Here is a 27,017-nt window from a genome sequence, read left to right as displayed (position 1 = left end):
GGGATTTTCACGCACAACCATCTCTAGGGTTTACAGAGAATGGCCGAAAAAGAGAAAATATCCAGTGAGCGGCAGTTCTGTGGGCGAATATGCCTTGTTGATGCCAGAGGTCAGATGAGAATGGCCAGACTGGTTCGAGCTGATAGAAAGGCAACAGTAACTCAAATAACCACTCATTACAACCGAGGTATGCAGAAGAGCATCTCTGAACGCACAATACGTCGAACCTTGAGGCAGATGGGCTACAGCAGCAGAAGACCACACCGGGTGCCACTCCTGTCAGCTAAGCACAGGAAACTGAGGCTACAATTCGCACAGGCTCACCAAAATTGGACAATAGAAGATTGGAAAAACGTTGCCTGGTCTGATGAGTCTCGATTTCTGCTGCGACATTCGGATGGTAGGGTCAGAATTTGGCGTCAACAACATGAAAGCATGGATCCATCCTGCCTTGTATCAACGGTTCAGGCTGGTGGTGGTGGTGTAATGGTGTGGGGGATATTTTCCTGGCATACTTTGGGCCCCTTAGTACCAATTGAGCATCGTGTCAACGCCACAGCCTACCTGAGTATTGTTGCTGACCATGTCCATCCCTTTATGACCACAGTGTTCCCATCTTCTGATGGCTACTTCCAGCAGGATAACGCGCCATGTCATAAAGCTCGAATCATCTCAGACTGGTTTCTTGAACATGACAATGAGTTCACTGTACTCAAATGGCCTCCACAGTCACCAGATCTCAATCCAATAGAGCACCTTTGGGATGTGGTGGACCGGGAGATTCGCATCATGGATGTGCAGCCGACAAATCTGCAGCAACTGCGTGATGCTATCATGTCAATATGGACCAAACTCTCTGAGGAATGTTTCCAGTACCTTGTTGAATCTATGCCACGAAGGATTAAGGCAGTTCTGAAGGCAAAAGGGGATCCAACCCGGTACTAGCAAGGTGTACCTAATGAAGTGGCCAGTGAGTGTATGTAGGTAGCGTTTTTTTTTTCCGGAAACTGTCATTGGTGTTGATAAAAGTGCTCAACAAATGAGGAGCGGAATATTAAGATAGATGTAGAAAAAAAAAACATTAATACATAACAGTAATATTATTAAAATATTAGTTTTTTCCTACATATATATATATACACACACACACGCTCACACACACACACACACATATATATATATATATATATATATATATATATATATATATATATATATATATATATATATATATATATAGCGTTTTTTTCTGAAACCGTCAATGGTGTTGTACGTGCTCAACTGTTTTATATATATATATACACACACACACACACACACACACATATATATATATATTATGTTGACATTCCGCTCCTCATTAGTTGAGCACTCAACACCACTGACGGTTTCGGAAAAAACGCTACATATTTATATATAGATATATAAAATGTACAATTCCCTTTGAACATTGTAAAAATTGCACAACTTTATCTGCATGTCTGTTGTTGAGGTGTTGCCCCTGTAAGTAGTTAACGGTAGAATGACAACACACATCCCTTTCCCTCGTTTCAAGGTTTGGGTCAATTTGCAGTATAGACTATGTGGTTATGTAAATGTTTCTTAGGAAATCTGTGTTACACAAGTGGAGACAGCTGTTTCCGCAAGTCCTCGACCCCATGTTCTGTTCAGTACCTAAAATGCAGCATGCACTACTTACTACTACAAATGTTACACTTGGTGAACTCCCATCCAAGCAGATTCCACTCCTCCCACTTCATTGCCAGCCACATTTCTTAGGAAATCTTACTCATTTCCATGTAAATGACAAAGGCGCAAATAATTATGTGATAGTTTTGATCATTTAGTGACCATAAGCTCCATACTTAATATTTTCATGTATGCAGTATGCATACACATGCCTTTCACATACGAAATGAGCACGTAGTATTGCGTATACTAAAAATGTCATAGTATTAGTATGTAGTATGAATGAGTAGAAAATCAGGAGTACTGTGGGTCCCTGAAGACCAGCTTAAGAACCACGGCTCTGGAGCCAATAACTGGTATGAGGAACCTTTTTTTTTTTTTTTTTTTACTTTTCGTGACTCTTGAATTTGTTTCATTTCAGCGGCTGGTTTCTTTCATGACCGACCTGCAAGGGGCGGATGGTTTGCTCCAGAGGGCCATCCACAAAGTGGATGGCAACAAAAAAATGGACACTGCTCAGGTATTTTCCCTGTGCAATGACTTGGGCAATTTGAGACGCCACACATGTTTGGATGGGTTCATACACACATGTTGCTTTAACCTGTGTTGTCTTTGAAAAAGGACGTGCAGCAATGCATCCAGGAACAGAAGGCCTTGATGAAAGAGGTGTTGGAAGATTCCCGGCTAGTCACTCTTCAGAGAGAGGGTGGGGCCGTGCTGGCCAGAATGAGGAGAGAGGAGTTTCGGTTTCCACAGTCAGAGGACTACAGGTGTGAACTTTAACCTTCATCAATGTCTGACTCTTATTTGCGTCTCATCTTCAGTCTGCAGGATACAGTCACGGCACTGTTTGAGAAATATATCACAATAACTCATGATGGAGTTGATCAGAAAATGGTGTCCGTTAGTCACTTAATTGCGAAGAATTTCAAGTGCACATGTCTTCTGAACAGTCTAGTTAACATTGTGTGAAGCAAAGCCTTACCATCGGATCTCCACATTTGATCACATGAATTGCATTTTAGACCTCTGAAATGTTTCTCACTAAATATTGTAAGGGATTGTATCATATTATAATTACCATATCTTGAATATAGTATAACCATATAATATTCAAAGAAAATATTATACTGTGTACATGATATGATATTTTTGATATTAGATACCTTACCTTATTGTTTACTGCAATGGATATTTTAACAAATATTTTCAAAGCTTTCTTTTATTTGAACAGAAAACTGAAAAAAAGGAAATTGCATCGCTAATAACTGTCATGACACAGTCAAGACATACTTACAATGCATTTTAATGCATATACTTTGTTATGCACATCATTTTTCCCAAGTGAAACTAAAGCAATGTCAGTACATATAATGCATGTCTTATACACTTACTGTTTTATGCATTCTTGACAGCTCGCTCTCTCCTTCATTTGTAGAGATGCTCTAGAGTCAGTTACGGGTCTGTATAACCAAGTGGAAGAGAAGGTCCACACACTTGTGATGAGATCTAATGAATCCCTGCAACACCTCGAGTTCCTCTTCAGGCTCAGAGAGATTGAGGGCAAAATCCACATGGTGGGTTGCTCTGTGCTGGGCGTTCTGTTTCAGGATCTACTTTTCTGTATCGGTAGATCACCGTGACACCATGTATATAGCATGTACTTAAGCTGCCTTTAGTCTGTCATGTGCCAAAAATCTGTGCTCCCTGATCTACAGTCGAGCAGATAAATGGTTCCATTAAAGTGTGAAAAGCAACATGCCGGAAACTTCCCAATTCCCCACATGTCTCTTTTTAGGATGGGACGTGGTTCAACATAGAGGGGGAGCAGAGACTAAAGGCCTCCAACCCGACTGATGAATCCCTGAAAAGCTTCGAGAAGGCCTTGCAGCACTTTGACTCTTTTCTCAAACAAGTTAAGGTACTGGAAAAATAGCTTAAATCAATTTATCAAAGGCTCTGCTGTTACACTTGACTCAATATAAAACTCACTATGAAATCAAAATGAAATTCAATCAAAATCAGTTTTAGGATTTGTGTTGTCATGAATGAATGAATGAATGAGTGAGTGATCATTTTTGCAAGTTTCTTGCAGTTGTCGAACTCTAATTTGAAACACCTTAAACGCAATGTCAAGATTCAGAACTTAAATGCAAAGGAGAGGAAATACAGCGAACGTTGGTAATATGCAGTTGACATTGTACCTTTCGTCACAGGAGAAAAAGCAGCATGCCATGATGCTAGTGACGGAGGCAGAGAGCATTCTGGGGATGAGTGACTCCAGCCCCACGACAGATGTATTTCGAACTGTGGTCAGCACTTTTAAATCCAATGTGGACGACTTCCTGTTGCGGGCAGAACAAAAGCATAAAGAACTGGACACATTGGTGTATTTTTACCGCTTTTGTGAACAGGTTTGTGTACAACCCCAAGCCAAACACCTGCTCAGCGCTTGTCCCTAATGTTCTTCATGTGCACATATTAACTACACCTTTTTTATTTTTTTTCCTTTTTTTTTTTTAATTTAGTAAAAGATGTGGGATGAGGGGGCGTCCGGGTAGCATAGCAGTCTATTCTGTTGCTTACCAACATGGGGATCCTGGTTCAAATCCCCGTGTTACCTCCAGCTTTGTCGGGCGTCCCTACAGACACAATTGGCCATGTTGGCACTTGGCAGGTGGGAAGCCGGATGTGGGTATGTGTCCTGGTCGCTGCACTAGCGCCTCCTCTGGTCGGTCAGGGTGGCTGTTCAGGGGGGGGGGGGACTGAGAGAATAGCGTGATCCTCCCACGTGCTACGTCCCCTGGTGAAACTCTTCACTGTCATGTGAAAAGAAGCGGCTGGCGACTCCACATGTATCAGAGGAGGCATGTGGTAGACTGCAGCCCTCCCCAGATCAACAGAGGGGGTGGAGCAACAACCAGGACGGCTCGGAAGAGCGGGGTAATTGGACGGGTAAAATTAGGGAGAAAAGGGGGGGAAATCAAAAAAAAAAAAAGACAGATGTGGAATGTGCACAGTATGTCCTGGCATTAAAATACATCAGTCTCTCCCACTGATAGGAACTCAAAGCCTGAAACACTACAAGGATTTAACTTTTACCTTTTGCCACCTTCTTTTATCCCTCTCTCTAGGCATCAGCCCTGGCCAAAGAATGTTGTCATTATCTGGAGCAAGTAGAGAAAGGGTGTTACCCGGCTAAGACTTTTCTAAGTACACTCAAGATGTATGAGGAGAGATTAGCTGGTGAATTCTCAACCCAGCGCTTCCAGGCTGTGAAAGCCAAGGCCTGTGCCTTGGGATCAGGGGCGATGAAGATGTGGAACGCATCCCAGGTTCAGTACCAAGAAGTCATTCAACGTCTGGCGGAGAGAAAGAAAAAGAAGATGAATGGCGTAGATAAGAACCAGAGCCAGCATGCCACAGCTGCAGTCTCTCAGGGGAAATCAGAAGTGCCAGGGAGGGAGGTGGGGAAGAGGGAAATAGGGGAGGCTGGTTCCTCCTTGACCCGAGAGACGGAGCTGGACAGTATCTCAGAGGCTCTGAAGGAAAGCAGAGACAGTGGTGCCATGGAAAGCACCAATGTTGTATTTTCAAACCATTTGAAATCTGACTTGAAAGAAAGCAAAGATGCCATTACACAACAGTTACATGAAACAACAGTAAAACAAGAAAATGCTGATCTGATACTGGTTGCGCCACAAAATGCTGACTGCAATTTCGGGGTCAAATGGAGGCCAAGAGAGCACCACAGTGAGGCAGACCTCAGGCAGGTAGACTCCACGAGCCACGGAAGGGAGTTTCCATTGCACCAAGCGTTAGGTCGTTCCCTCAGTGAAGGGTCATGTGTGAGCTCCCCTCTGTCATCCACTTCTGGTTTCTCACCTTTCACTATGGGACTCAACCACTGCCGGATTGGGACACACCCACTGAGACTGAGTTTGCAGACCACTGCCAAAAATGTACTCATCTCTGGCAAAGAAAGTTTCATCTCAGGTCACTCATGCTTTGAGTCAAATAAGGACAATAACAGTGTAAAAGAGGATGATCCCGGCCAGGAATCTTTTGTCCCTGGTCACAACCTTCAAGATTCGTCACTACAAGAGGGATTATTTGTAAACAATGCACCAGCAAAACACTATGACAAAATTTTGTAAGTAACAGCATACCTTAACAGTCATCAAAAGGTCCGCATTTAGCATACCACAAGATGAGTAATATTCTTGAGTATGCTGTCCATTTCTTGTTCCAGGGAACTGTATTGCATCAGTAAGTTGTCTCCTTAGTTAACCAGTTATCATTCATCAGTGATCTAAGCAAACCATGTTAACTTTATATAACACCTTACAGAGATATGCTTTATATGGAAAAATATTGTGTGAACTGACTAGTAGCATAAAAGCATGATATTCTTGCTGTGGTCCTAAACTCCATGGCCTTTTAAACATAAACTAAAACAAAATCAACATGCACACTTTTCAGATTTGTCTAATTTTTCATTTCCTGATTGCAACAGGAAACTGCAAAAGATCATAGAAGAGCTACTGTCAACAGAGAGGGAGTATGTGAGGGCGCTGGGCTATGTGCGAGAGCACTACTTCCCTGAGCTAGAGAGGGCCGACGTTCCCCAGGATCTCAGGGGCCAGAGGGGGAGCATCTTCGGCAACTTAGAGAAGCTCCATGACTTTCACCACCATCATTTCCTGCAGGAGTTGGAGAACTGCGTGAAAGAGCCCTTTAGAGTGGGACGCTGCTTTCTCCGACATGTGGGTCCTACATAACTTTTGATTCCAAATTGTTTTAATAGCTAAAATGACTTTGCCTCGAAGACTAATTCAAATATAAGAGAATGCTATCTTTAATGTTTTTCTCAAAACTTAACAAATGTGTTTAATGACCCAGAGTGACAAGAATTTGGGGATTATTTGATTGCATGATATCATTTATTGCTAAAAAGTATAAAGCAGTGGTCCATGCACTTCTGCTCTAAATCAAAACAATAATATCAGCACCCAGCTGCTGACGAAAGCCCATCGAGATGTGTTCTCAAGATGAACTTTTTAACTTAATTTGCTCATGGAACAACAGAGTGAAAATCTGTAAAATCTGTGCAGTAAACCATGCATCTGATACTGCTTACTGTGCACACAACGTAACGTGTGCACACAATGTGTGTGTGTGTGTGTGTGTGTGTTGCATGGAGTGACATGGATACCATCTAATCATCTGCATTTCTCTTTTTAGAAAGACAGCTTTGCTTTGTATGCTCTCTACAGCAAGAACAAACCCCAGTCTGATAATCTACTCATCAGTCATGGACAGAGCTTCTTTAAGGTAAGGACAACTGCCCAGGACAGCATCCACTTCTTATTCTATCTCTGCTTTTCATCCTTCAGCACAACAAGTACATTTTGTCTTTTCATTAAAAAGAATGTACTTTGAATAAGGATTGAGCTACGAGACTTAACTGTATGTCTTGAGAAAGTTTTATCCCAACTGTCAGTATATTATATTATCATTTGTACACATTTTTCACTTTACCTGGGATATGGGCTATCCCTTGAGGCTTTTCATATCCATCAGCATACATCATACAAATTGTTTATCCATGCCTCCACCACCCGGCTTCAGCGCAGTCCTCATAGTTACAGCTTAACTCAACTTTGGCCACCATTACCATGGAATTTACTCTGAACTTAACTTTGTTTCTCATCTTCTCAGGAAAAGCAGCTGCAGCTGGGAGATAAAATGGACCTGTGGTCTTATTTGCTGAAGCCTGTGCAGCGAATCAGTAAGTACAGCTTGCTGCTCCAGGACATGGTGAGGGAGTGTGGTCCACAGCAGAGCAAGGAGATGGCAGAGGTCCAGGCTGCCCTTGAGGTCATCCACTTCCAGCTCCGCCATGGCAACAATCTGCTGGCCATGGACGACATCCACCAGTGTGATGTAAGGGGCTTACTTGGCTTGTTTTTTTTTTGGTTTTTTTTTTTTTGAGCTTTTTGACCTAAGTCAAAACCTTTGCACAATGGGTCCTGATGGAACACAGAGACAGTTCTGGTTAGATTAAGTGTACTTGCCTTTATTTACATACCACTGCAATATAAGGGCTTTTTTTGGACATTGTCTTGACACAAAGGCAAGTCATATTACCTGCCCTGAACACGGGGCTAATATTTCATGTGCTCATGGTCAATGTGAGAAACATAGGACTCCTACAGTAAATGAAGTGCTCCAAAAAAGATTTACACGACCAAACAGTCTTTGTCAGAACTTATTCAGATGAGGATTATTTGGCTGAAAGGTTAACTGTGCTGGAATAAATCTGTCTGAAGCATTCGATTTAGTGTGTGTTGACTCATGTTTGATTTCTCCAACTCTGCCCCTGAAGAAGCTTCTTTTTTTTTTGGATGTGTGTGCGTTTTTGACCTGTGGTCCAGGTCACCTTATATGTAAAGCACATCTAAAAAAACAAAAACCAAACTTGTATTAGCCAAAATATGTACATAATCTACAAATGTCACAAAGAAAAATAGAAAGAACTACATGGAAAAACTACAACAATGTAAAAGCAACGAAATAAATCACAGTTTCATGTGAACCAGGCTAGCTAAGCCAGGCACCACGTACATGTGTCAAATTCTCCCTAGACGGACAACGTGCAACGGATGTTGTGTGTACACAATTTACAGAATACAACATTGAAAGAGGATAACAGAATTATAATGGAATTGTAAAATATACGAAGAATATGGTGAATATCTTGGTGTAATTTAGGACAGAGATTATTAACGTATTTGTGCTCCATGGTCTTCATTATTGACTCCAGTAATATTAATTTTGGTTTGGCTTTGAAACCCATGAAATTAATAATCTGACCCCTAACATTAAGCTTTAAAAGCTTCCCATCTGGTGCTTGCAGAAGTTTCAGAAGTGTTAACTGCAAAATATAAATCAATTGATTGTGGGTCCATTTTTGTTGAACTCTCCATCTAGGTGGGTCATGTACTATACCCAGTGTCTCTCCTCCACACATGTCCAAACCATCTCAATCTTGCCTCTCTTGCTTTGTCTCCAAACCATCCAAACTCAAAAGCCTGGGAGTTAAAAAGTGTGTTTTCAGAATCAGAATCGGAATACTTTATTTATCCCCGAGGGGAAATTGAGTTCTATTTACAGGCACTCACGCTCTAATAACTAAAAACTAACAAGATAAGAAAATAGAAACAGAAACAAACAGAAGTAAAAGATAAATAAGAAATAGAAATAAGAACAAAATATATCAACAAGCATGGTGCACATAACACCCTATCTATACTGCACTACCGCAGCACACAACAAGCAGCAAAAACAAAACTCGACAGGGCCAATCCAATGACCATCAACTCAGAGTATCTGACGGTCTGACTCTGAGGGAGGAGTTGTAAAGTTTAATGGCCACAGGCAGGAATGACCTCCTGTGGCGCTCTGTGGTGCTTTTTGGCAGAATGAGCCTATTACTAAAAGTATCCCTGTACCCAACCAGCATGTCATGGAGTGGGTGGGAGACATTGTCCATGATGGCATGTAATTTCAACAGCATCCTCTTCTCAGAAACCACTCCCAGAGAATTCAGTTCCACATAACATTGGTCATTTAGCCGACGCTTTTATCCAAAGCGACTTACAATAAGTGCATGTAATGTGGGAAGTCAGGAGAACTACTATTCATCAGAGGTCATAAGTGCATCTAAACAAGCATCTAAGAGCAAAACCAGTGCTAAAGTAAAAGTGCAAGAATGAGATTTTTTTTTTAAATGAGTGAATACAATAAGTGCTAAGAACAAGTAACAGGGTAGTAGTTCTTGAAGAGGTGAGTTTTCACCCTGCGCCGAAAGATGGGCAGCGACTCCACTGTCCTGACATCAGTGGGGAGTTCATTTGACCACTGTGGGGCCAGGACAGAAAAGAGCCGTGACCGGGTTGATCGGCAGCAGGGGCCTCTGAGCGATGGGGCAACCATGCGTCCTGAGGCAGCAGAGCGAAGTGGTCGGGCAGGGGTGTAGGGCTTGGCCATGGCCTGGAGATAGGAAGGGGCTGTTCCTTTCACTGCCCTGTAGGCTAGCACCAGAGTCTTAAACTGGATGCTAGCAGCTGCTGGGAGCCAGTGTAGGGACATGAGAAGGGGAGTTGTGTGGGAGAACTTAGGGCGGTTGAACACCAGACGAGCTGCAGCTTTCTGAACAAGCTCCAGAGGTCTGATGGCTGACGCCTGGGCACCAGCAAGGAGGGAGTTGCCGTAGTCCAGCCGGGAGATGACCAGAGCCTGGATGAGCACCTGTGCCATCTTGTCGGTGAGGAATGGGCGAATCCTCCTAATGTTATACAGGAGAAATCTGCAGGAGCGAGCAACCGATGCAACGTTTTCAGCAAACGACAGTTGGTCATCCAGGATCACACCCAGATTCCTCACAGTCCGAGTTGGCGTCACTATGGTGTTGTCAATGGTGATGGCCAGGTCTCGGTGCGGGCAACCTTTCCCCGGGAGGAACATCAGCTCTGTCTTGTCCAGATTGAGCTTCAGGTGGTGTGTCGCCATCCACTCCGAGATGTCAGTCAAGCATGCAGCAATGCATGTCTCTACTTGTGTGTCAGAGGGAGGAAAGGACAAGATCAGCTGGGTGTCATCAGCATAACAATGGTAAGAGAAGTCATGCGAGCAAATAACAGAACCCAGGGATGTCGTGTACAGGGAGAAAAGAAGAAGACCCAGAACCGAACCCCGTGGAACGCCTGTAGTCAGTCTGCGAGGCTCCGACACAGATCCCCTCCATCTCACCTTGTAGGAGCGACCCGTCAGGTAGGTTGCAAACATTGAGAGTGCAGAGCCTGTGACACCCAGCCCCTCAAGGGTAGAGAGGAGGATCTGGTGGTTCACTGTGTCTAACGCAGCTGACAGGTCCAGGAGTATCAGAACAGAGGAGAGAGAGTTTGCTCTCGCAGAGTGCAGCGATTCGGTCACTGCAAGGAGGGCCGTCTCTGTCGAGTGACCGACCCTGAACCCAGACTGGTTGGGGTCCAGGAGGTTGTTCTGGTGGAGGTACAAAGAAAGTTGGTTAAAGACAGCACGTTCGAAAGTTTTGGATAAAAAGGGTAGAAGGGAAACTGGTCTGTAGTTTTTGACGTCAGAGGGGTTAAGTGATGGTTTCTTGAGAAGGGGTTTCTTCCTATTTTTTCTCCCTGTTAAAGGGTTTTTTTAGGGAGTTGTCCCTTATCCGATGAGAGGGTCTAAGGACAGGATGTTGTGTTGCTGTTAAGCCCACTGAGGCAAATTTGTAATTTGTGATATTGGGCTATACAAATGAAATTGAATTGAATTGAATTGAAGGGGGTGACTCTAGCAGTCTTGAAGGCAGATGGAAAACATTCTGCCTGGAGGGAGGTGTTGATGAGGTGGGTTAGATAGGGAAGGAGTTCAGGTGCTATAGACTGAAGAAGAGGGGAGGGGACCGGGTCAAGGGAGCATGTGGTGGGGCAACTGGATGTGATGAGGTTTAGAACCTCATTGGGGGAGAGGGGAGCGAGGTGGGATAGGGTGGGACGTGGAGAGGTGAGGGAGGGTGCAAAGGGCGGATAGTGCAAACAGCACTAACCGGGTGGTGAGAAAAGGAGGCTCTGATGTCATTTACCTTCTTGTCAAAGAAGTTAGCGAAGTCATCAGGGAGAAGGGAGGAAGTAGGAGGAGGAGGTGGGGGTTGAAGAAGTGTAGAGAAGGTTTCAAAGAGTTTCTTAGGATTAGAGGCAGAGGATAGGATTTTAGAGCGATAGAAGGCAGCCTTAGCAGCAGAAAGGGAGGAGGGGAAAGTTGAAAGAAGAGATTGGAAGTTGAGAAGGTCATCTGGGAGTTTGCCTTTTCTCCATTTGCGCTATGCCACTCTCAGGCTCCGTCTGTCAGTACGTACTGAGTCGGTCAGCCAAGGGGCAGGTGGAGTTGGACGTGAGGGCCTGCACATCACCGGCCTTGCGGATCAGTTTATTAAGCCTGTTTGCATCCGCTACCCTCAACCTGCTGCCCCAACACACAACAGCAAACAGGAGAGCACTGGCCACCACAGATTCATACCACATCCTGAGCATTGTCTGGCAGATGTTGAAGGACCTCAGCCTCCTCAAAAAATAGAGACGGCTCTGTCCCTTCTTGTAGAGGGCATCAGTGTTCTTAGCCCAGTCCAGTTTATTTTCTATATACACCCCCAGGTGCTTATACACTGCTCAAAAAAATAAAGGGAACACCTAAAAACACAATATAGACCTCGATGAATAAAATATTTCAGCTGAAAATCTTTATTTATTAGACAGAGGAATGTGTTTAGAGCAAAATAACCTAAGAATGATCAATGGAAATCAAAATCATTAGCCCATTAAGGTCTGGATTCAGAATCATACTCAAAATCAAAGTGGAAAATGAGAACATAGGCTGATCCAACTTCTGTGGAAATTCTTCAAGACGATTCAAAATGAGGCTCAGTAGTGTGTGTGGCCTCCACGTGCCTGTATGCACTCCCTACAACGTCTGGGCATGCTCCTGATGAGACGACGGATGGTCTCCTGAGGGATCTCCTCCCAGACCTGGATCAGGGCATCGGTCAACTCCTGGACAGTCTGTGGTGCGACATTGCGTTGGCGGATGGTACGAGACATGATGTCCCAGAGGTGCTCGATTGGATTCAGGTCTGGGGAACGTGCAGGCCAGTCCATAGCATCAATGCCCTCGACATACAGGAACTGCTGACACACTCTGGCCCCATGAGGACGAGCATTGTCATGCATGAGCAGGAACCCAGGGCCCACTGCACCAGCATATTGTCTGACAATGGGTCTGAGGATCTCATCCCGGTACCTAATGGCAGTCATGGTACCTCTGGCTAGCACGTAGAGGTCTGTGCGGCCCTCCAAGGATATGCCTCCCCAGACCATCACTGACCCACCGCCAAATCGGTCATGCTGGAGGATGTTGCAGGCAGCAGAACGTTCTCCACAGCGTCTCCAGACTCTCTCACGTCTGTCACATGTGTTCAGTGTGAACCTGCTCTCATCTGTGAAGAGCAAAGGCGCCAATGGCGAATCTGCCAACCAAGATGTTCTCTGGCAAAGGTCAATCGGGCTCCACGGTGTTGGGCTGTGAGCACAGGCCCCAATTGTGGACGTCGGGCCCTCATACCATCCTCATGCATTCTGTTTCTCACTGTTTGAGCAGAAACCTGCACATTAGTGGCCTGTTGAAGGTCGTTTTGTAGGGCTCCGGCAGTGCTCCTCCTGTTCCTCCTTGCACAAAGGACCAGATAGCGGTCCTGCTGCGGGGTTGTTGTCCTCCTGCGGCCCCCTCCACGTCTCCTGGTGTACTTGCCTGTCTCCTGGTACCTCCTCCATGCTCTGGATACTGTGCTGGGAGACACATCAAATCTTCTTGCCACAGCACGCATTGATGTGCCATCCTGGATGAGCTGCACTACCTGAGCAACTTCTGTAGGTTGCAGATACCGCCTCATGCCACCTCTAGTGGTGAGGGCACTAGCAAAATGAAAAACTAACCAAAGATCGGCCAGAAAAGATGAGGACAGGCAAATGGTCTGTGGCCACCACCTGCAAATCCATTCCTTTTATAGGGGTTGTCTTGCAAATTGTCTAATTTCCACCTGGTGGAAATTAGACAATTTATCAACAGGTAAAATTGATTCACAAATCAGTGTTGCTTCTTAACTGGACAGGTTGATATCTCAAAAGTATGACTGACTTGGAGCTACATTGCATTGCTTATGTGTTCCCTTTATTTTTTTGAGCAGTGTAGTATTCCACAGTGTCCACACTGACAAACAAACCATTTAGGGCTTCATATTTCTGTTTGCTCCTTGATCAGACTTTGACTTTTCTTGCTAGAATAGCTAGAAAGATAAACATTATCATTCAAATAATTTTTTGAGGAGCTGACGGGATCAGACTGTAATAATTTTTTATGGACCTATTTATCAGTCATAAAAGAGATGCAGCTTGGATGATGGAGGGATGCAGATCATAAGCAAGGTTAAGCATGATTCATGACGGAATGAGACGTTTCCTGATCCATCGTTAAACATTACTGGAATCTGAAATGTGTGGAGGCGCGGTAGTTGACAGGTGAATCATGAATTTAATTTTCTTCATGAAATGATGCCTGCGGTGGTATGAAAAGATCAAGTATGCGCACTAACATTTATGTAACCGAGGAAGATTTAACTGGTCGAAATGTTGCTTTTGGCAGCAGTTTAGTGTGAAGACCTTACTGCTACAGTCTATTCTTGGATTGATATGAAGAAAATTAGACATTCTCGACTTATGGTAATGATGGAGAAGTTTTTTTGGTTCTTTTGGTTTTGTTTTGGTTTGGTTTTTTGTGTGGTATTTGTCTGGCTCATTGGCATAAAAAAGTCATAAATGCGTTCCACTACAAAATGACGCAGCTTTTCAATGGAATACAGTGGTGCTTGAAAGTTTGTGAACCCTCTAGAATTTTCTATAATTCTGCGTAAGTATGACCTAAAACATCATCAGATTTTCACACACAAGTTCTAAAAGTAGATAAAGAGAACCCAGTTAAACAAATGAGACCAAAATATTATACTTGGTCATTTATTTATTGAGGAAAATTATCCAATATTACATATCTGTGAGTGGCAAAAATATGTGAACCTTTGCTTTCAGTATCTGGTGTGACCCACCCACCCACACACACACACACCATGCAGCAATTACTGCAGCGAAACGTTTCTGGTAACTGTTGATCAGTCATGCACATTGGCTTGGAGGAATTTTAGCCCATTCCTCTGTACAGAACAGCTTCAACTCTGGGATGTTAGTGGGTTCCCTCACATGAACTGCTCACTTCAGGTCCTTCCACAACATTTTGATTGGATTAAGGTCAGGACTTTGACTTAGCCGTTCCAAAACATTAACTTGATTCTTCTTTAACCTCTCTTTGGTAGAACGACTTGTGTGCTTAGATTAGATTATTGTTTTATTAGCCACACGACCAAGGCCGGTGGAATTTGTTTTTGGTACACATTACACTCTGCAGCACAATACATACATGGACAACAATAGACACTCCACACATCACAAACAATACAGTTACACAATAACAGAAACGAACACATCACACATAACAATTAGGTGAATGGTGATATTTATGCCAATGGTGTGTGAGGAGGGGAATATAAGGACGAATTCAGAGTGCTGATGGCTAGGGTCATTGTCTTGCTGCATGACCCACATTCTCTTGAGATTCATTCAGGGACAGATATCCTGACATTTTCTTTAAGAATTCGCTGGTATGATTCCGAATTCATCGTTCCATCAATGATGGCAAGCCGTCCTGGTCCAGATGCAGCAAAACAGGCCCAAACCATGATACTACCACCACCATGTTTCACAGATGGGATAAGGTTCTTATGCTCAAATGCAGTGTTTTCCTTTCTCCAAAGATAACGCTTCTCCTTTAAACCAAAAAGTTCTATTTTGGTCTCATCCGTCCACAAAACATTTTTCCAATAGCCTTCTGGCTTGTCCACGTGATCTTTCGCAAACTACAGACAGGCAGCAATGTTGTTTTTGGAGAGCAGTGGCTTTCTCTTTGCAACCCTGCCATGCACACCATTGTTGTTCAGTGTTGTCCTGATGGTGGACTCATGACATTAATATTAGCCAATGTTAGAGAGGCCTTTAGTTGCTTAGAAGTTACCCTGGGTTCCTTTGTGACCTGGCCGACTATTACACGCCTTGCTCTTGGAGTGATCTTTAATGGCCGACCACTCCTGGGGAGGGTAACAACGGTCTTGAATTTCCTCCATTTGTACACAATCTGTCTGACTGTGGATTGGTGGAGTCCAAAACCTTTAGAGATGGTTTTGTAACCTTTTCCAGCCTGATGAGCATCAACAATGCTTTTTCTGAGGTCCTCAGAAATCTCATTTGTTCTTGCCATGATACACTTCCACGAACATGTGTTGTGAAGATCAGACTTTGATAGATCCCTGTTCTTTAATTAAAACAGGTGCCCACTCACACCTGATTGTCATCCCATTGATTGAAAACACCTGACTCTAATTTTACCTTCAAATTAACTGCTAATACTAGCGGTTCACATACTTTTGCCACTGACGGGTATGTAATATTGGATCCTTTTCCTCAATAAATAAATGAACAAGTATAATATTTTTGTCTCATTTGTTTAAATTGGGTTATCTTTATCTACTTTTAGGACTTGTGTGAAAACCTGATGATGTTTTAGGTCATATTTATGCGGAAATATAGAAAATTCTAAAGGGTTCACAAACTTTCAAGCACCACTGTACATAGAATTTGTGTAATATTTTGACCTTCCTGAAGCATACAAGTATTAAATGCCATAAGAGTGGTAGTGATTCAATCGAGGTAAACAGTTCATTCATTCCTTTCAAGATTATAGAAATCCTATGCACAACGTCTCCCTACAGTATCATCTTTGACTGTTTTGATGTCTTTGCATTGAAAATGGTCATTTTAAGTTCTGGTTAGCACAAATTTTACTCGGATAAGATTTTGCCGGTAAGGAACTCATTTTTGGATGCGTCAGGGAAGTACATTATTATATGTCATATCGCTGAAGGAATTTAAGATTGTTATTCATCACATGGATCCAGTGCTATTGTCATTAATTAACTTGGATTCAAATCTCTGCTTCATTTATCAAAAAATATCACTATGGTATTTCAGACTTAAATAATGAATTCCATTGCCTACCAACATGGGGCTCACCGGGTTTTTGGTTCGAATCCTTGTTTTACCTCCGGCTTGGTTGGGCGTCCCTACAGACAGAATTGGCCGTGTCTGCGGGTGGGAAGCCGGATGTGGGTATGTGTCCTGGTTGCTGCACTAGCGCCTCCTCTGGTCAGTCCGGGTGCCTGTCCCACTGGTGAAACTCCTCACTGTCAGGTGAAAAGAAGCGGCTGGCGACGCCACATGTATCAGAGGACGCATGTGGTAGTCTGCAGCCCTCCCCGGATCGGCAGAGGGGGTGGAGCAGCGATCGGGATGGCTTGGAAGAGTGGGGTAGTTGGCCAGATACAACTGGGGAGAAAGAAAAAAAAAAGGGGGGGGGGCTGATGAGAGCAGAAAATAACCTAGTGTAATAAAGGAGCAGTGAAGTTCTGAAGAAGTCCTTCATCATCAATCCCTTTAAAGAGAAATAAAACATAAATCGTGCATTTACTCAGCAAAACCAGCAAAAACCAGTGTGTGAGTGACCGGGATGGCTCGGAAGAGTGGGGTAATTGGGGAGAAAAAAAAGGAGGGGGTAATAATAATGAAAGGACAGCTGAAGTGATCTGCTCTTCTCCCACAGGTCAACCTGAAAGAGCAAGGACAACTGGTTCGCCAAGATGAGTTTCTGGTCACATTCAGGAAGAAAAAGTGCTTCCGGCATATTTTCCTCTTCCATGACCTCATTCTCTTCAGCAAGACCAGGAAGACTGATGTTGGCAATGATATCTACATCTACAAACAGTCATTCAAGGTGCGTGCACACACCCACCCACGCACGCACACGCGCACACACCCACCCACGCACACACACACACACACACACACACACAAACACACAGTGCTGTGCTGTGCTTAGCTGTGCTGTGCTGTGCTGTGCTATGCATACCAATAGTATATAAACATAAACAAATGTAAGCCATCTCCCTATGCACAGATGTAAAACATGGACAAGTGTTGCACATGTACCAGGAGCAGAGTATATGAACATAAAAATCTACCATTTTTGGGATATTGTGTATTTTTTTTTTCCTACAGTGGAATCACATCTATATAGATAGCAAGAACTGGTAAACTAATAAAAATACCCAATCTTCGTCACTTAAGTTATTTTGAGATCTTAATTCTCAAAAGGGAAAACAGGAACAAAAACCCCTTGGTAATTGTTCATTCATGCTTGACTTTCCTACTGAATGAGTTCCTGTTGTTCATGAAAACAGAGATGTATAACTCAAATGTATAAAGAAGTCATGGCTCAAACATTAAAATCCAAAGAGATGTCTGATATGTGTAATAGAATTAAAGTTCCTGAGGGTGTTAATCTGGCTCTACTTCCTCTTTTCAACAGATCAGCACAGGTTGAACCCAGCCACTCCCGATGACATGTTTGTCTTACACAACATTAACTAGAATTCATTCATGAAGAGTCACTGTATTTAGTGCACTACAAGCAATACTGGAAAATTTTCAAATTTCTACCAATTACATCAGTCATCCATGTTATTGCTTCTGAGCAAATTTTGTTGGGAGCAAATATTCAACGTCTTCCAAACTGCCAACTGTATTTGTTGCAATTCCACTTAATGCAACAGAAGCCGTTATTATCATTTTTCTCCTATGTGTTGCTTTTCCAGACATCGGACATAGGAATGACCCACAACAGTGGCGAGAGTGGCCTGTGTTTTGAAATCTGGTTCCGGCGGAGGAAGAGTCAGGACACGTACGTGCTGCAGGCAGCCAGCCGACAGGTGAAGGAAGCCTGGACCAAAGACCTGGAGCGGATCCTCTGGGATCAGGCTGTGCATAACAGAGGTATTAACAAGCACGTAGACTCGTGTGTACACACACACACACACACACACACACACACACCATCATCATCATCATCGGCGGTCACTCCGGGTCGAGTATGACTGTCTTCCTTCTAGGTCCTTGTGGGTCTTCACGTGGGCATAGAGGCTGATCCTGGAGCCGCATATTTTGAGGGAATGTGGGCAAGGGTATGAAGAAGTGGTTAAGTGGTCGAGAATGTGGTTTGGGCCTGTCTGGTAACTTGTTCCTTTCCTGAGTCAGCTCTTGTTTTCAGCAGCACAGTGGAGGTCACAGACAGCCAATCTCCAGACTTCCCTGTTTTTTGCTGCTTGTTCCCAGGTCAATGCCAAACCTTTTGATGTGGGGCTTGATGTTATCTTTATATTGCTTCGTTTGTCCTCCTGGGCCAAGGCGTCTTGTCACGAGCTGAGAGTAAAGGACTTGTTTCGGGGAGCCGAGAGTCAGACATGTGGAATACATGGCCAGTCCATCTCAGCTGATGTTGTGCGATGGTGGCAGTTATAGTAGGCATGTTGGACTCCCCGAGGACGCTGAAGATGGTGTGCTTATCCTCCTAGCTGATCCTAAGGATCTTCCTGAGGTGTCACTGTTGGTATGCCTTCAGGTGCCTGCTGTATGTGGTCCAGGTTTCTGACCCATACAGTAGGGTGGGCAGCACTACCGTTTTGTACGCCAGGAGTTTTGTTCTGGCTAGAAGGTCACGGTTTTCTAAAACCCTTTTTTCTCAATCTTTCAATCACACGAACACACGCGCGCACACACACACACACACACACACACACACAGAGCCAGAAGAGCTGAGCTATTTTAACTGTTGTATGGTACACATTATAGTAAATGACATGACAATAAGCCTCTTGCAACAAAAAATGTTAACACTTATAGTACTTCTGTTCTTAGAGTGTGTGCATGAACTATTCAGGAAATCTTGTGACATTCCCTAGTTTTCCATTATTTTGGATTTTTTTTTGTGACATTAAAATTTAAGAGCAGTAATACTTGTTATAGGGCAGCACTCACAAAAGCCCCTTCACTACCACATCTTTCAAAGTGGGAGAAGTCTGTAAATTGTTTGCCTAAACCACCGAAAGACTAGTTTTAATATCAAAGAACTTAAAGAAATACATTAAGGCTTAAAATATGATACATTTGTGTAAACATATAAAGACGGCATTGCCTTCGGGATATCAGGACCATGGACGCTTCTCCACCACGACAAGGTGACAAGCCACAAAGAAGGATGATGATGATGATACAATACAATACAATACAAACAAATACATACTGCATAATCATATTCAGATTAGTCACGAGTGTACTTTTATATATTCACATTGACATGGAAATGCAAATGGCAAGTCTGATTAATTGAATCTGGAAAATTATTTTTTTCTCAGCTCAGAGCAGGGCGGGAATTTCTAAATGTATCAGTTCTTTTTATTTTTTGATGTTCTTTTTGGCCTCATCAGCTGTTCAGTTATTTCTCCAAATCATTTTATTGCACGATGCACATTTTATTGCACATTGCACAACAAAATCAGCTATCCTCCTCATGAGGTCTTTCTGAGGCATCAGTGATGCCAATTAAAAGTTCGCAAATAAAGGCGGTCAGCATCCAAGACACGTGTAAGTAGAACGTTCCATAATGCTGATGTTTTTTATTTGTTTTATATTCTTCTCATGGTGACACATTTGATGAGGACTAGAGTAAGGTTCTTGTATGGGGCCCAAGGTCTTACTGTAAATACAGTGTATTTGGCTGTGTATAATTTCATGTCAGCCTGTTTAGACACTCACCGTTGCACACACATACACAAAGCCATCAAAAAGGCCAGCTGACTGTCTTTCCGCACAAACAAAGATGCGGCCAAGTAGAGGTCAAAATCACTGTCAGGACTTGGCTAGTTGTATGAAACACACAAGCAAGATGATAAAATCACTAAATTGGCACGGTGGCCCACTGGTTGGCATTGTTGCTTCACAGCAAGAAGGTCCTGGGTTCGAACCCCAGGTCGTCCCAGGTTCTTTCTGTGTGGAGTTTGCATGTGCTCCTTATGTCTGTGCATTTCCTCCGAGTGCTCCAGTTTCCTCCCACCATCAAAAAGACATGCATGTTAGGGTTAATACTCCTGTCTGTGCCCCTGAGCAAGGCAATGGAAAGAAGAACTGGAGCTGGTCCCCGGGTGCTGCAGCTGCCTACTGCTCCTAGCCACACAGCAGTGATGGGTTAAATGCAGAGAACAAATTTCACTGTAACCAAACAACTGTACAATGACAAAATAAAGTGGCTTTCTTCTCTTTCTTCTAAATATTTAGTATCTACATAAAAGTAAGGAAGTCAAATTTCCAACCAAAGTGAAGGATGAAGGCCATAGTTTGGTGTACACATACTTTGGAAAGACACTGAAAGTCTGAACAGTTTGCCCTTTTAAATCACATACTTATCACAGAAACATTGTGTTTTCCCCAAGCTTTGGTTAACTTGCTGTATGTGTTCTTACATATAACTTACATTTATATGTAATTGATGGAAAAATGACAATATTGTTTCTCATGTGCACACTAGAGGTCCGTATGCAGGAAAGAGTGTTCATGGGTATAGGAAACAAACCCTTCATGGACATCCAGCCCAGCGATGCAGCCATACATGACAGAGCCGTCAACTATGTGCTGATGGGAAGAGGTATGCCGTGCTATATTTACAGTTAATTGCCGCTGTCAATGAGCCCCTATATCCCCAAATAATGGCTTGTCTGATATTTATTTTTAGCCATATACCTCGTAGTTTTGGTTTTAGTTATGCGATAACTCCAAGAGCTTTTATTTCAGGGATCATACAACCCAGAACATCATATTTCAGAAACAACACACACCTTGCTATAACCAGTTTTTACATGCCTTCAAAATTGTGTTGTACTACTTTACATCGCTTGCTGATTAAAAGTAATTGCCTTGTAGGTGTGCACTGAACACACTGTTGTTGTGTAACCATGAAAAGACCGTGATGTCTTTTCTGTTATGTATCATGTCTCTGAATGCACAAAGACAAATTCCCGATGATTGTAAAGTGGATCTGGTGCTAAAATACATCCAAGATTGGGATTGAAGAAATAAGGTTAATGGTTTTCATTTTACATCCACCCTCTCTGAGCTTTCATTCGTTGAACTGTATTTGTACCATATGTCCTTGTGTTTCCTTGACAGAGGGCAAGGTGCTGGGCTCCATGGGGGCGAGCGGCACACAGGGTGGGCCTCATGCTGTGCGGCCAAACTCTGACGGCTCGGGCAGCAGTTCATCTTCTGCAAGCAGTCTTTCATCTTGCTCCTCCGGAAGAGGCTCCCTGTCCCCCATGGGATACTTGTGTGGGCCAAAGCAGAGGGGGGTTTCAGGGTGCCCCGGAGGATATGTACCTCCCCCTGGAGTGCTCGAGGAGGATGACCTGGACCATGAGAGTGGGAGTCAGAACCTGCTTTGTAAGTGGACTGCTGCTGGTGGCAGCTCTGTGGATAGTATGTCGTAGTTGGCGGTTTGACTTGATGCAATGCAGTCAGTATGTTCTCAACAGTTGATTGGCTATTTAACATGAGATTTATATATCCATTTCTCGGGGGGGGGGGGTTAGTTGTACATAGGTACCTCCACACCTGGATGAACTGCTTGGTGTAATATAGCCTCTCACTTTTGGCCCTGTGCAGCAAGACTCTGCAGCAGTTTGGTATTAAAGTTACTGCCTTAACGGGGGTCCGCGGTGGTGTAGTGGTCTAAGCATCGGCTTTGTGTCGATGCAGTTGTCCACTGGGGACCGGGTTTCACGCCCCGGTCTCGTCAGATCTGACTATGGCCGGACTCGATGAAGCAGCAATAATTGGCAATGCCGTCTTCGGGAGGGGGGCGGAGTCGGCTTGTGTTCGTCACATGAATGCGTCTCTGTGTGTGTCGAAAAAAGCAGTGGTTCGGCCTGGAGTCGCCTTGTCACGGAAGTGGCGAGGCGACTCCTTCGAGACTGCCGGCTGGAGAGATGCAGTTGGCGAACGCATGCAGTACGAGGGTGGGTGTTTGAGCTAAAATAGGGATCGATTGGCCACTAAATTGGGAGAAAAAACAGAAAAATCAGAAATAGAATTTTAAAAAGTTACTATCTTAAATATTTCCATGCAAACAAAATGTGTTCTTATTCTCTCTATCATTGCTGTGTTTAGGGCAATAGTTAATCCACAAATATCCCATCAGAGCACTTAAAGTGGCATCAGGTGCATTTTTGGATGTCAGCAATGTCTTTTATGTCAGCTGTTTCAAAAACAACCGAGGGGATTTGATTTTTCAGCGTAGCGTAGCACATTTGTTTACAAGCCGTAGCTCAAATTACTATCAGAAGAAGAGCTATGTTCACAGACAAGATGAAGTAAAACTTCTATACTTATGTGTGTGCCGTAAAGCAATCACCATGTTTCCTGGGAGGTTTTGTGCCCGGTGGCAGACAAAATGCATGACGAAAACAAGGTTTCTAGAGAACTAATCTGAGCAGTGATTGTGTTATTCTCCCATAAACCATTATGCCCTGTGTCTATGGCAAATCTGCGCCACAGTTGGGGGTCCACAGCACAGACATGGACACAGGTCGTCGCTGAGGGAGCAATGGCCCAGTTATTTAAAACACTTTAAAGACAAAAGTGTTTAAAAGCCATTAAAAGGACTAAAAACAGACATCCATTTTAAAGTCTTGTGTGAGAGATAGCAATGCATGTCCGTGTCCCTACGGCCTTCAGCTCTCTCCCTGGCTCTGGTTTGCCTTCGTTTTGGGTGTGAAAACCAATTAATCTGTCCAGAGTTAATTAGACCAACTCAGGAAAGCTGTTCCACACCCCTCTCTGCCACAGAGACCAAAATGAATTTAGTGATGATATGTTGAAGCAAAAAGTTAACCTGCTTTTGCTTTAAGGTGTCATTCATTTTAATGGTAGTTGTTGGGTGGGACTATCCTCAGGAAAATTATATGGCACCCAGTGTTTAATGTGTTCACCGCAGCAGCCAAATGCAAAAGATTAAGGCAGGCAACTGAGTTTAAAGAAGCAAAGTTGTGGGTGAAAAGCAAAGATGGCCGAACAGGTGCCCCAAAGCTAGCAGAGGAGCTTTACCAACAGATACACAGATGGGCAGCACGGTGGCCCACTGGTTAGCACTGTTGCCTCACAGCAAGGAGGTCCTGGGTTCGAACCCCAGGCCGTCCCAGGTCCTTTCTGTGTGGAGTTTGCATGTTCTCCCCATGTCTGCGTGGGTTTCCTCCCACCAACATAAAGGCATGCATGTTAGGGTTAATACTCCTGTCTGTGCCCCTGAGCAAGGCAATGGAAAGAAGAACTGGAGTTGGTCCCCAGGTGCTGCAGCCGCCCACTGCTCCTAGACAATAGGATGGGTTAAATGCAGAGAACACAATTCATTGTAACCTGTACAATAACAAAATAAAGTGGCTTTCATACTAAGACAGTAATATGTAGAACTCAACACAGTACACAGTTTAGGGGAAAATGAATTTATGAACAGAGCACAGTTATCTGATAGACACTCCATTAGCTTGGCTGAATCCACAAGTCTTTAATAGCTGCCGTCATTAATTTCCCAAGGCCCGCTTTTTTTCAAGGCAGATGCTGTCCAAGGCTTGGAACAAGAACAAGAATCTACCTAACCTATTGACACACACACAATGAATCAACCGCAGTTGTACAACCTCCTTCACAATTCAGGAGAAAAGATAATTTGTTGTATGGGATGATAAATAGCGACGGGCATGGGTACAAAGCCATGAATACTGGGACGGCGTCCAGGGCTTTACCTGTGCCCCCATCCATAGGGTTAGTGGTTATTTCAGGAAGGGCATCAGACGTACAATTTTTCCAAATCAGTATGCGGCTTGACAAGACCATACTGGATCGGTCGAGGCTCTATACTGGATAAGTGGAGGCCCAGGTTAACAACGGCCGCCATTGGTGCTGTGTTCTGGCAGGGTACCGATGGAAACTATAAAATATGCTGTGGCGACCCCAGAGAAACGGAATAAGCCAAAAGAAGAAAATAGTATTAAAAGACACAAGTGATGCTATATGTTTTGGCATTTTTGCTTCCCCGCTGCCTATGTTAAACAATTGTGTCAACAAGACCACAGATATCGTCTCAGAGCAATCATTTCTAATTGGTTGGACAGTTGGTTTGTGGATCAAGTTGTCTATTCATTAATTGATTTACTCCTTCACTTATTTATCTTTCCATTCACGTGTGTGCGCCACTAAATGTCGCGACTGTTGCAGTGGACAGCTCGGAGTCATCAGGAGAGAGCGTGAGCGGCTTCAGCAGTTCAGGTCACAGCTACCTCTCCGCTGTGGGAGGGGAGACGGAGGACACCACATCCATATGCACCTCTACACTCACCATAAAGGAGGCAGCACCGGCCCATGAAGTTAAGCCCTCTACGGACTTCCATAAACCTAACAGTCCTGCGAGGGCTTCACAGAGAACTGCACCACCAGTTGCACCCAAACCACTTCTAAACCACACCAAGGATCTGTCCTGCAGCAAGGTATGTAGCGGTGTAGCTCCGACCCTTAAAATCCATGTCGCACGTGTGTGTGTGTGTGTGTGTGTGTGTGTGTGTGTGTGTGTGTGTGTGTGTGTGTGTGTGTGTGTGTGTGTGGGATGTTTCATTTTGCAATTCACGTTTTCCAGTGACTACCTCTGATAATTGCAGATATCTAACAATATGTTCATCAGAGTAATAACTGATCATTTAAAAACTAATTATTGTTTAATTATTCCTCAGGCTCAGAACCCAATTGTGGGAAAATCCACTGAGGTTTGAATTGTTTTCGAGGTGAGTTGCTAGATCTCCAATCATGAATCAAGCGAATAATCACAATAGAATCAAATGCTACTAATGAATATTATGTGGCACACTGTAGTAGTACAGAATAAATGCCTTATTCACTTCAATCATGTGCTCAGTCTCAAACAATACATTTTTTGAATATTTTTTGACAGATTTTGCAACAGCTCAAGAGGGGTCAAGAAAAAGCCTTACCATGGTACCGTATGTAGAAGACTATCGTAACAGACTTTATAACCATGTTTTATAATGGCTAATGTACACCATAACCACTATTTTTATGCTACAACTAAACAAGCAGTTAAGGAAAAGTGTACACTTTTTGGGGGGGGATTCCCCCCCCCCTTTTTATCCCCAATTGTATCCAGCCAATTCCCCCCACTCTTCCGAGCCGTCCCAGTCGCTGCTCCACCCCCTCTGCCGATCCGGGGAGGGCTGCAGACTACCACATGCCTCCTTCAATACATGTGGCATCGCCAGCTGCTTCTTTTCACCTGACAGTGAGGAGTTTCACCAGGGGGACGTAGCGCGTGGGAGGATCACGCTATTCCCCCCAGTTCCCTCTCCCCCCCGAACAGGTGCCCTGACCGACCAGAGGAGGTGCTAGTGCAGCGACCAGGACACATACCCACATCAGGCTTCCCACCCGCAGACACGGCCAATTGTGTCTATAGGGACGCCCGACCAAACTGGAGGTAACATGGGGATTCAAACCGGCGATCCCCATGTTGGTAGGCAACGGAATGGACCGCTATGCCACCTGGATGCCCCAAGTGTACACTATTTTTTAATAAAAATGTGATATCTGCCTATTTTAAATCAAGCTAGTTTCATAGCACAAGGGGCTATTGAAATGATGTAAAAAAAAAAAAAAAACAGGGAAACGGTTGGTGATCTAACCAGATGCTCATATCATGATACTGCAATTTGAAAACTGCAGTTCAGTTACGTGGCAAAGCCCTATTGGTCGAACGAAACTGTTCTGTATAGACATCTTGTTCTCATCGAGTCCAGCTTCCATAGTGTGAAGAACGAAATAAAAAAGACACTACTAATCCATCTCTGTCAGTGTTTTGACTTGAGTCTTCTACTTATCTTACTTATGAAGCAGTTTGGTAGCGCTGTACAAGTACAGTCATCTGCAAATAGTATGTTTCCTATGACAGTGAGCCATTTTTACTATTTTCATTACCTTTTATTAACACTGTTTGTGAGAACTTAAGTTTTACTGATGTGCAGATATGGTATCTACATTTGTAGGGTTTTCCATTTGAAATACAGGATGTTTGTGTTGATAATGCATATGATTGTAGGTGTTTTTTGTTTTTCTTTACTATTAATGAATTCATGGTCATTTGTCATCCTGCTACTGTATGATAAGCCAAAACTATTAATCATGAAATATCTGAGCACCAATATCAACGGCTGACTTCTGGCTACACTTTTGGACCTGCTCTATCTGTCAGGGATTTTTGTCACAGATATATCCCAAGACATAACATATTTATAACGAGACCTGTATGTTAGAGAATGTTCCTGCACATGTACGTGTAATAAATAAACGAGTGTAACCAGGTCATATGATCGTTCACTGTTATCAATATCAGTTATGTTTTCAGTTAGGCTTTTTGCCCGTTGCTGCGTGTTTTCACACACATTTGCCATGGATTTAAGAAATTGTAGCTGTGTCTTCGATGTCAGATAAACCTGTTTCCACCAAAATCACATATTATATATATAGATGTGTGTGTGTGTGTGTGCGCGTCTGTGTGTGTATGTATTATATATATATATATATATATAAACCCATGGA

General features: G+C 43.5%; 1 protein-coding gene across 1 annotated transcript in view; it reads left to right on the top strand.

Annotated features, from left to right (window-relative positions):
* quo (quattro) overlaps positions 1-26,783 on the top strand; it is a 37,258-nt gene extending 10,475 nt beyond the window's left edge. The window contains exons 7-22 of the mRNA XM_056274290.1: positions 2,111-2,209; positions 2,311-2,459; positions 3,128-3,266; positions 3,488-3,610; positions 3,906-4,103; positions 4,824-5,842; positions 6,206-6,455; positions 6,934-7,023; positions 7,411-7,635; positions 17,080-17,250; positions 18,131-18,308; positions 20,896-21,012; positions 21,534-21,803; positions 24,633-24,901; positions 25,142-25,192; positions 25,360-26,783. Coding sequence (XP_056130265.1) covers positions 2,111-2,209; positions 2,311-2,459; positions 3,128-3,266; positions 3,488-3,610; positions 3,906-4,103; positions 4,824-5,842; positions 6,206-6,455; positions 6,934-7,023; positions 7,411-7,635; positions 17,080-17,250; positions 18,131-18,308; positions 20,896-21,012; positions 21,534-21,803; positions 24,633-24,901; positions 25,142-25,180 — 3,336 coding nt within the window. The 3' untranslated portion in view covers positions 25,181-25,192; positions 25,360-26,783. The remainder of the gene's footprint in view (positions 1-2,110; positions 2,210-2,310; positions 2,460-3,127; positions 3,267-3,487; positions 3,611-3,905; positions 4,104-4,823; positions 5,843-6,205; positions 6,456-6,933; positions 7,024-7,410; positions 7,636-17,079; positions 17,251-18,130; positions 18,309-20,895; positions 21,013-21,533; positions 21,804-24,632; positions 24,902-25,141; positions 25,193-25,359) is intronic.
* The last annotated feature ends 234 nt before the right edge of the window (positions 26,784-27,017 follow it).

The sequence above is a fragment of the Lampris incognitus genome, chromosome 2, assembly GCF_029633865.1.
Source record: "Lampris incognitus isolate fLamInc1 chromosome 2, fLamInc1.hap2, whole genome shotgun sequence".
Classification (NCBI taxonomy): domain Eukaryota; kingdom Metazoa; phylum Chordata; class Actinopteri; order Lampriformes; family Lampridae; genus Lampris; species Lampris incognitus.
This window is presented reverse-complemented; position numbering and strand designations above follow the sequence as displayed.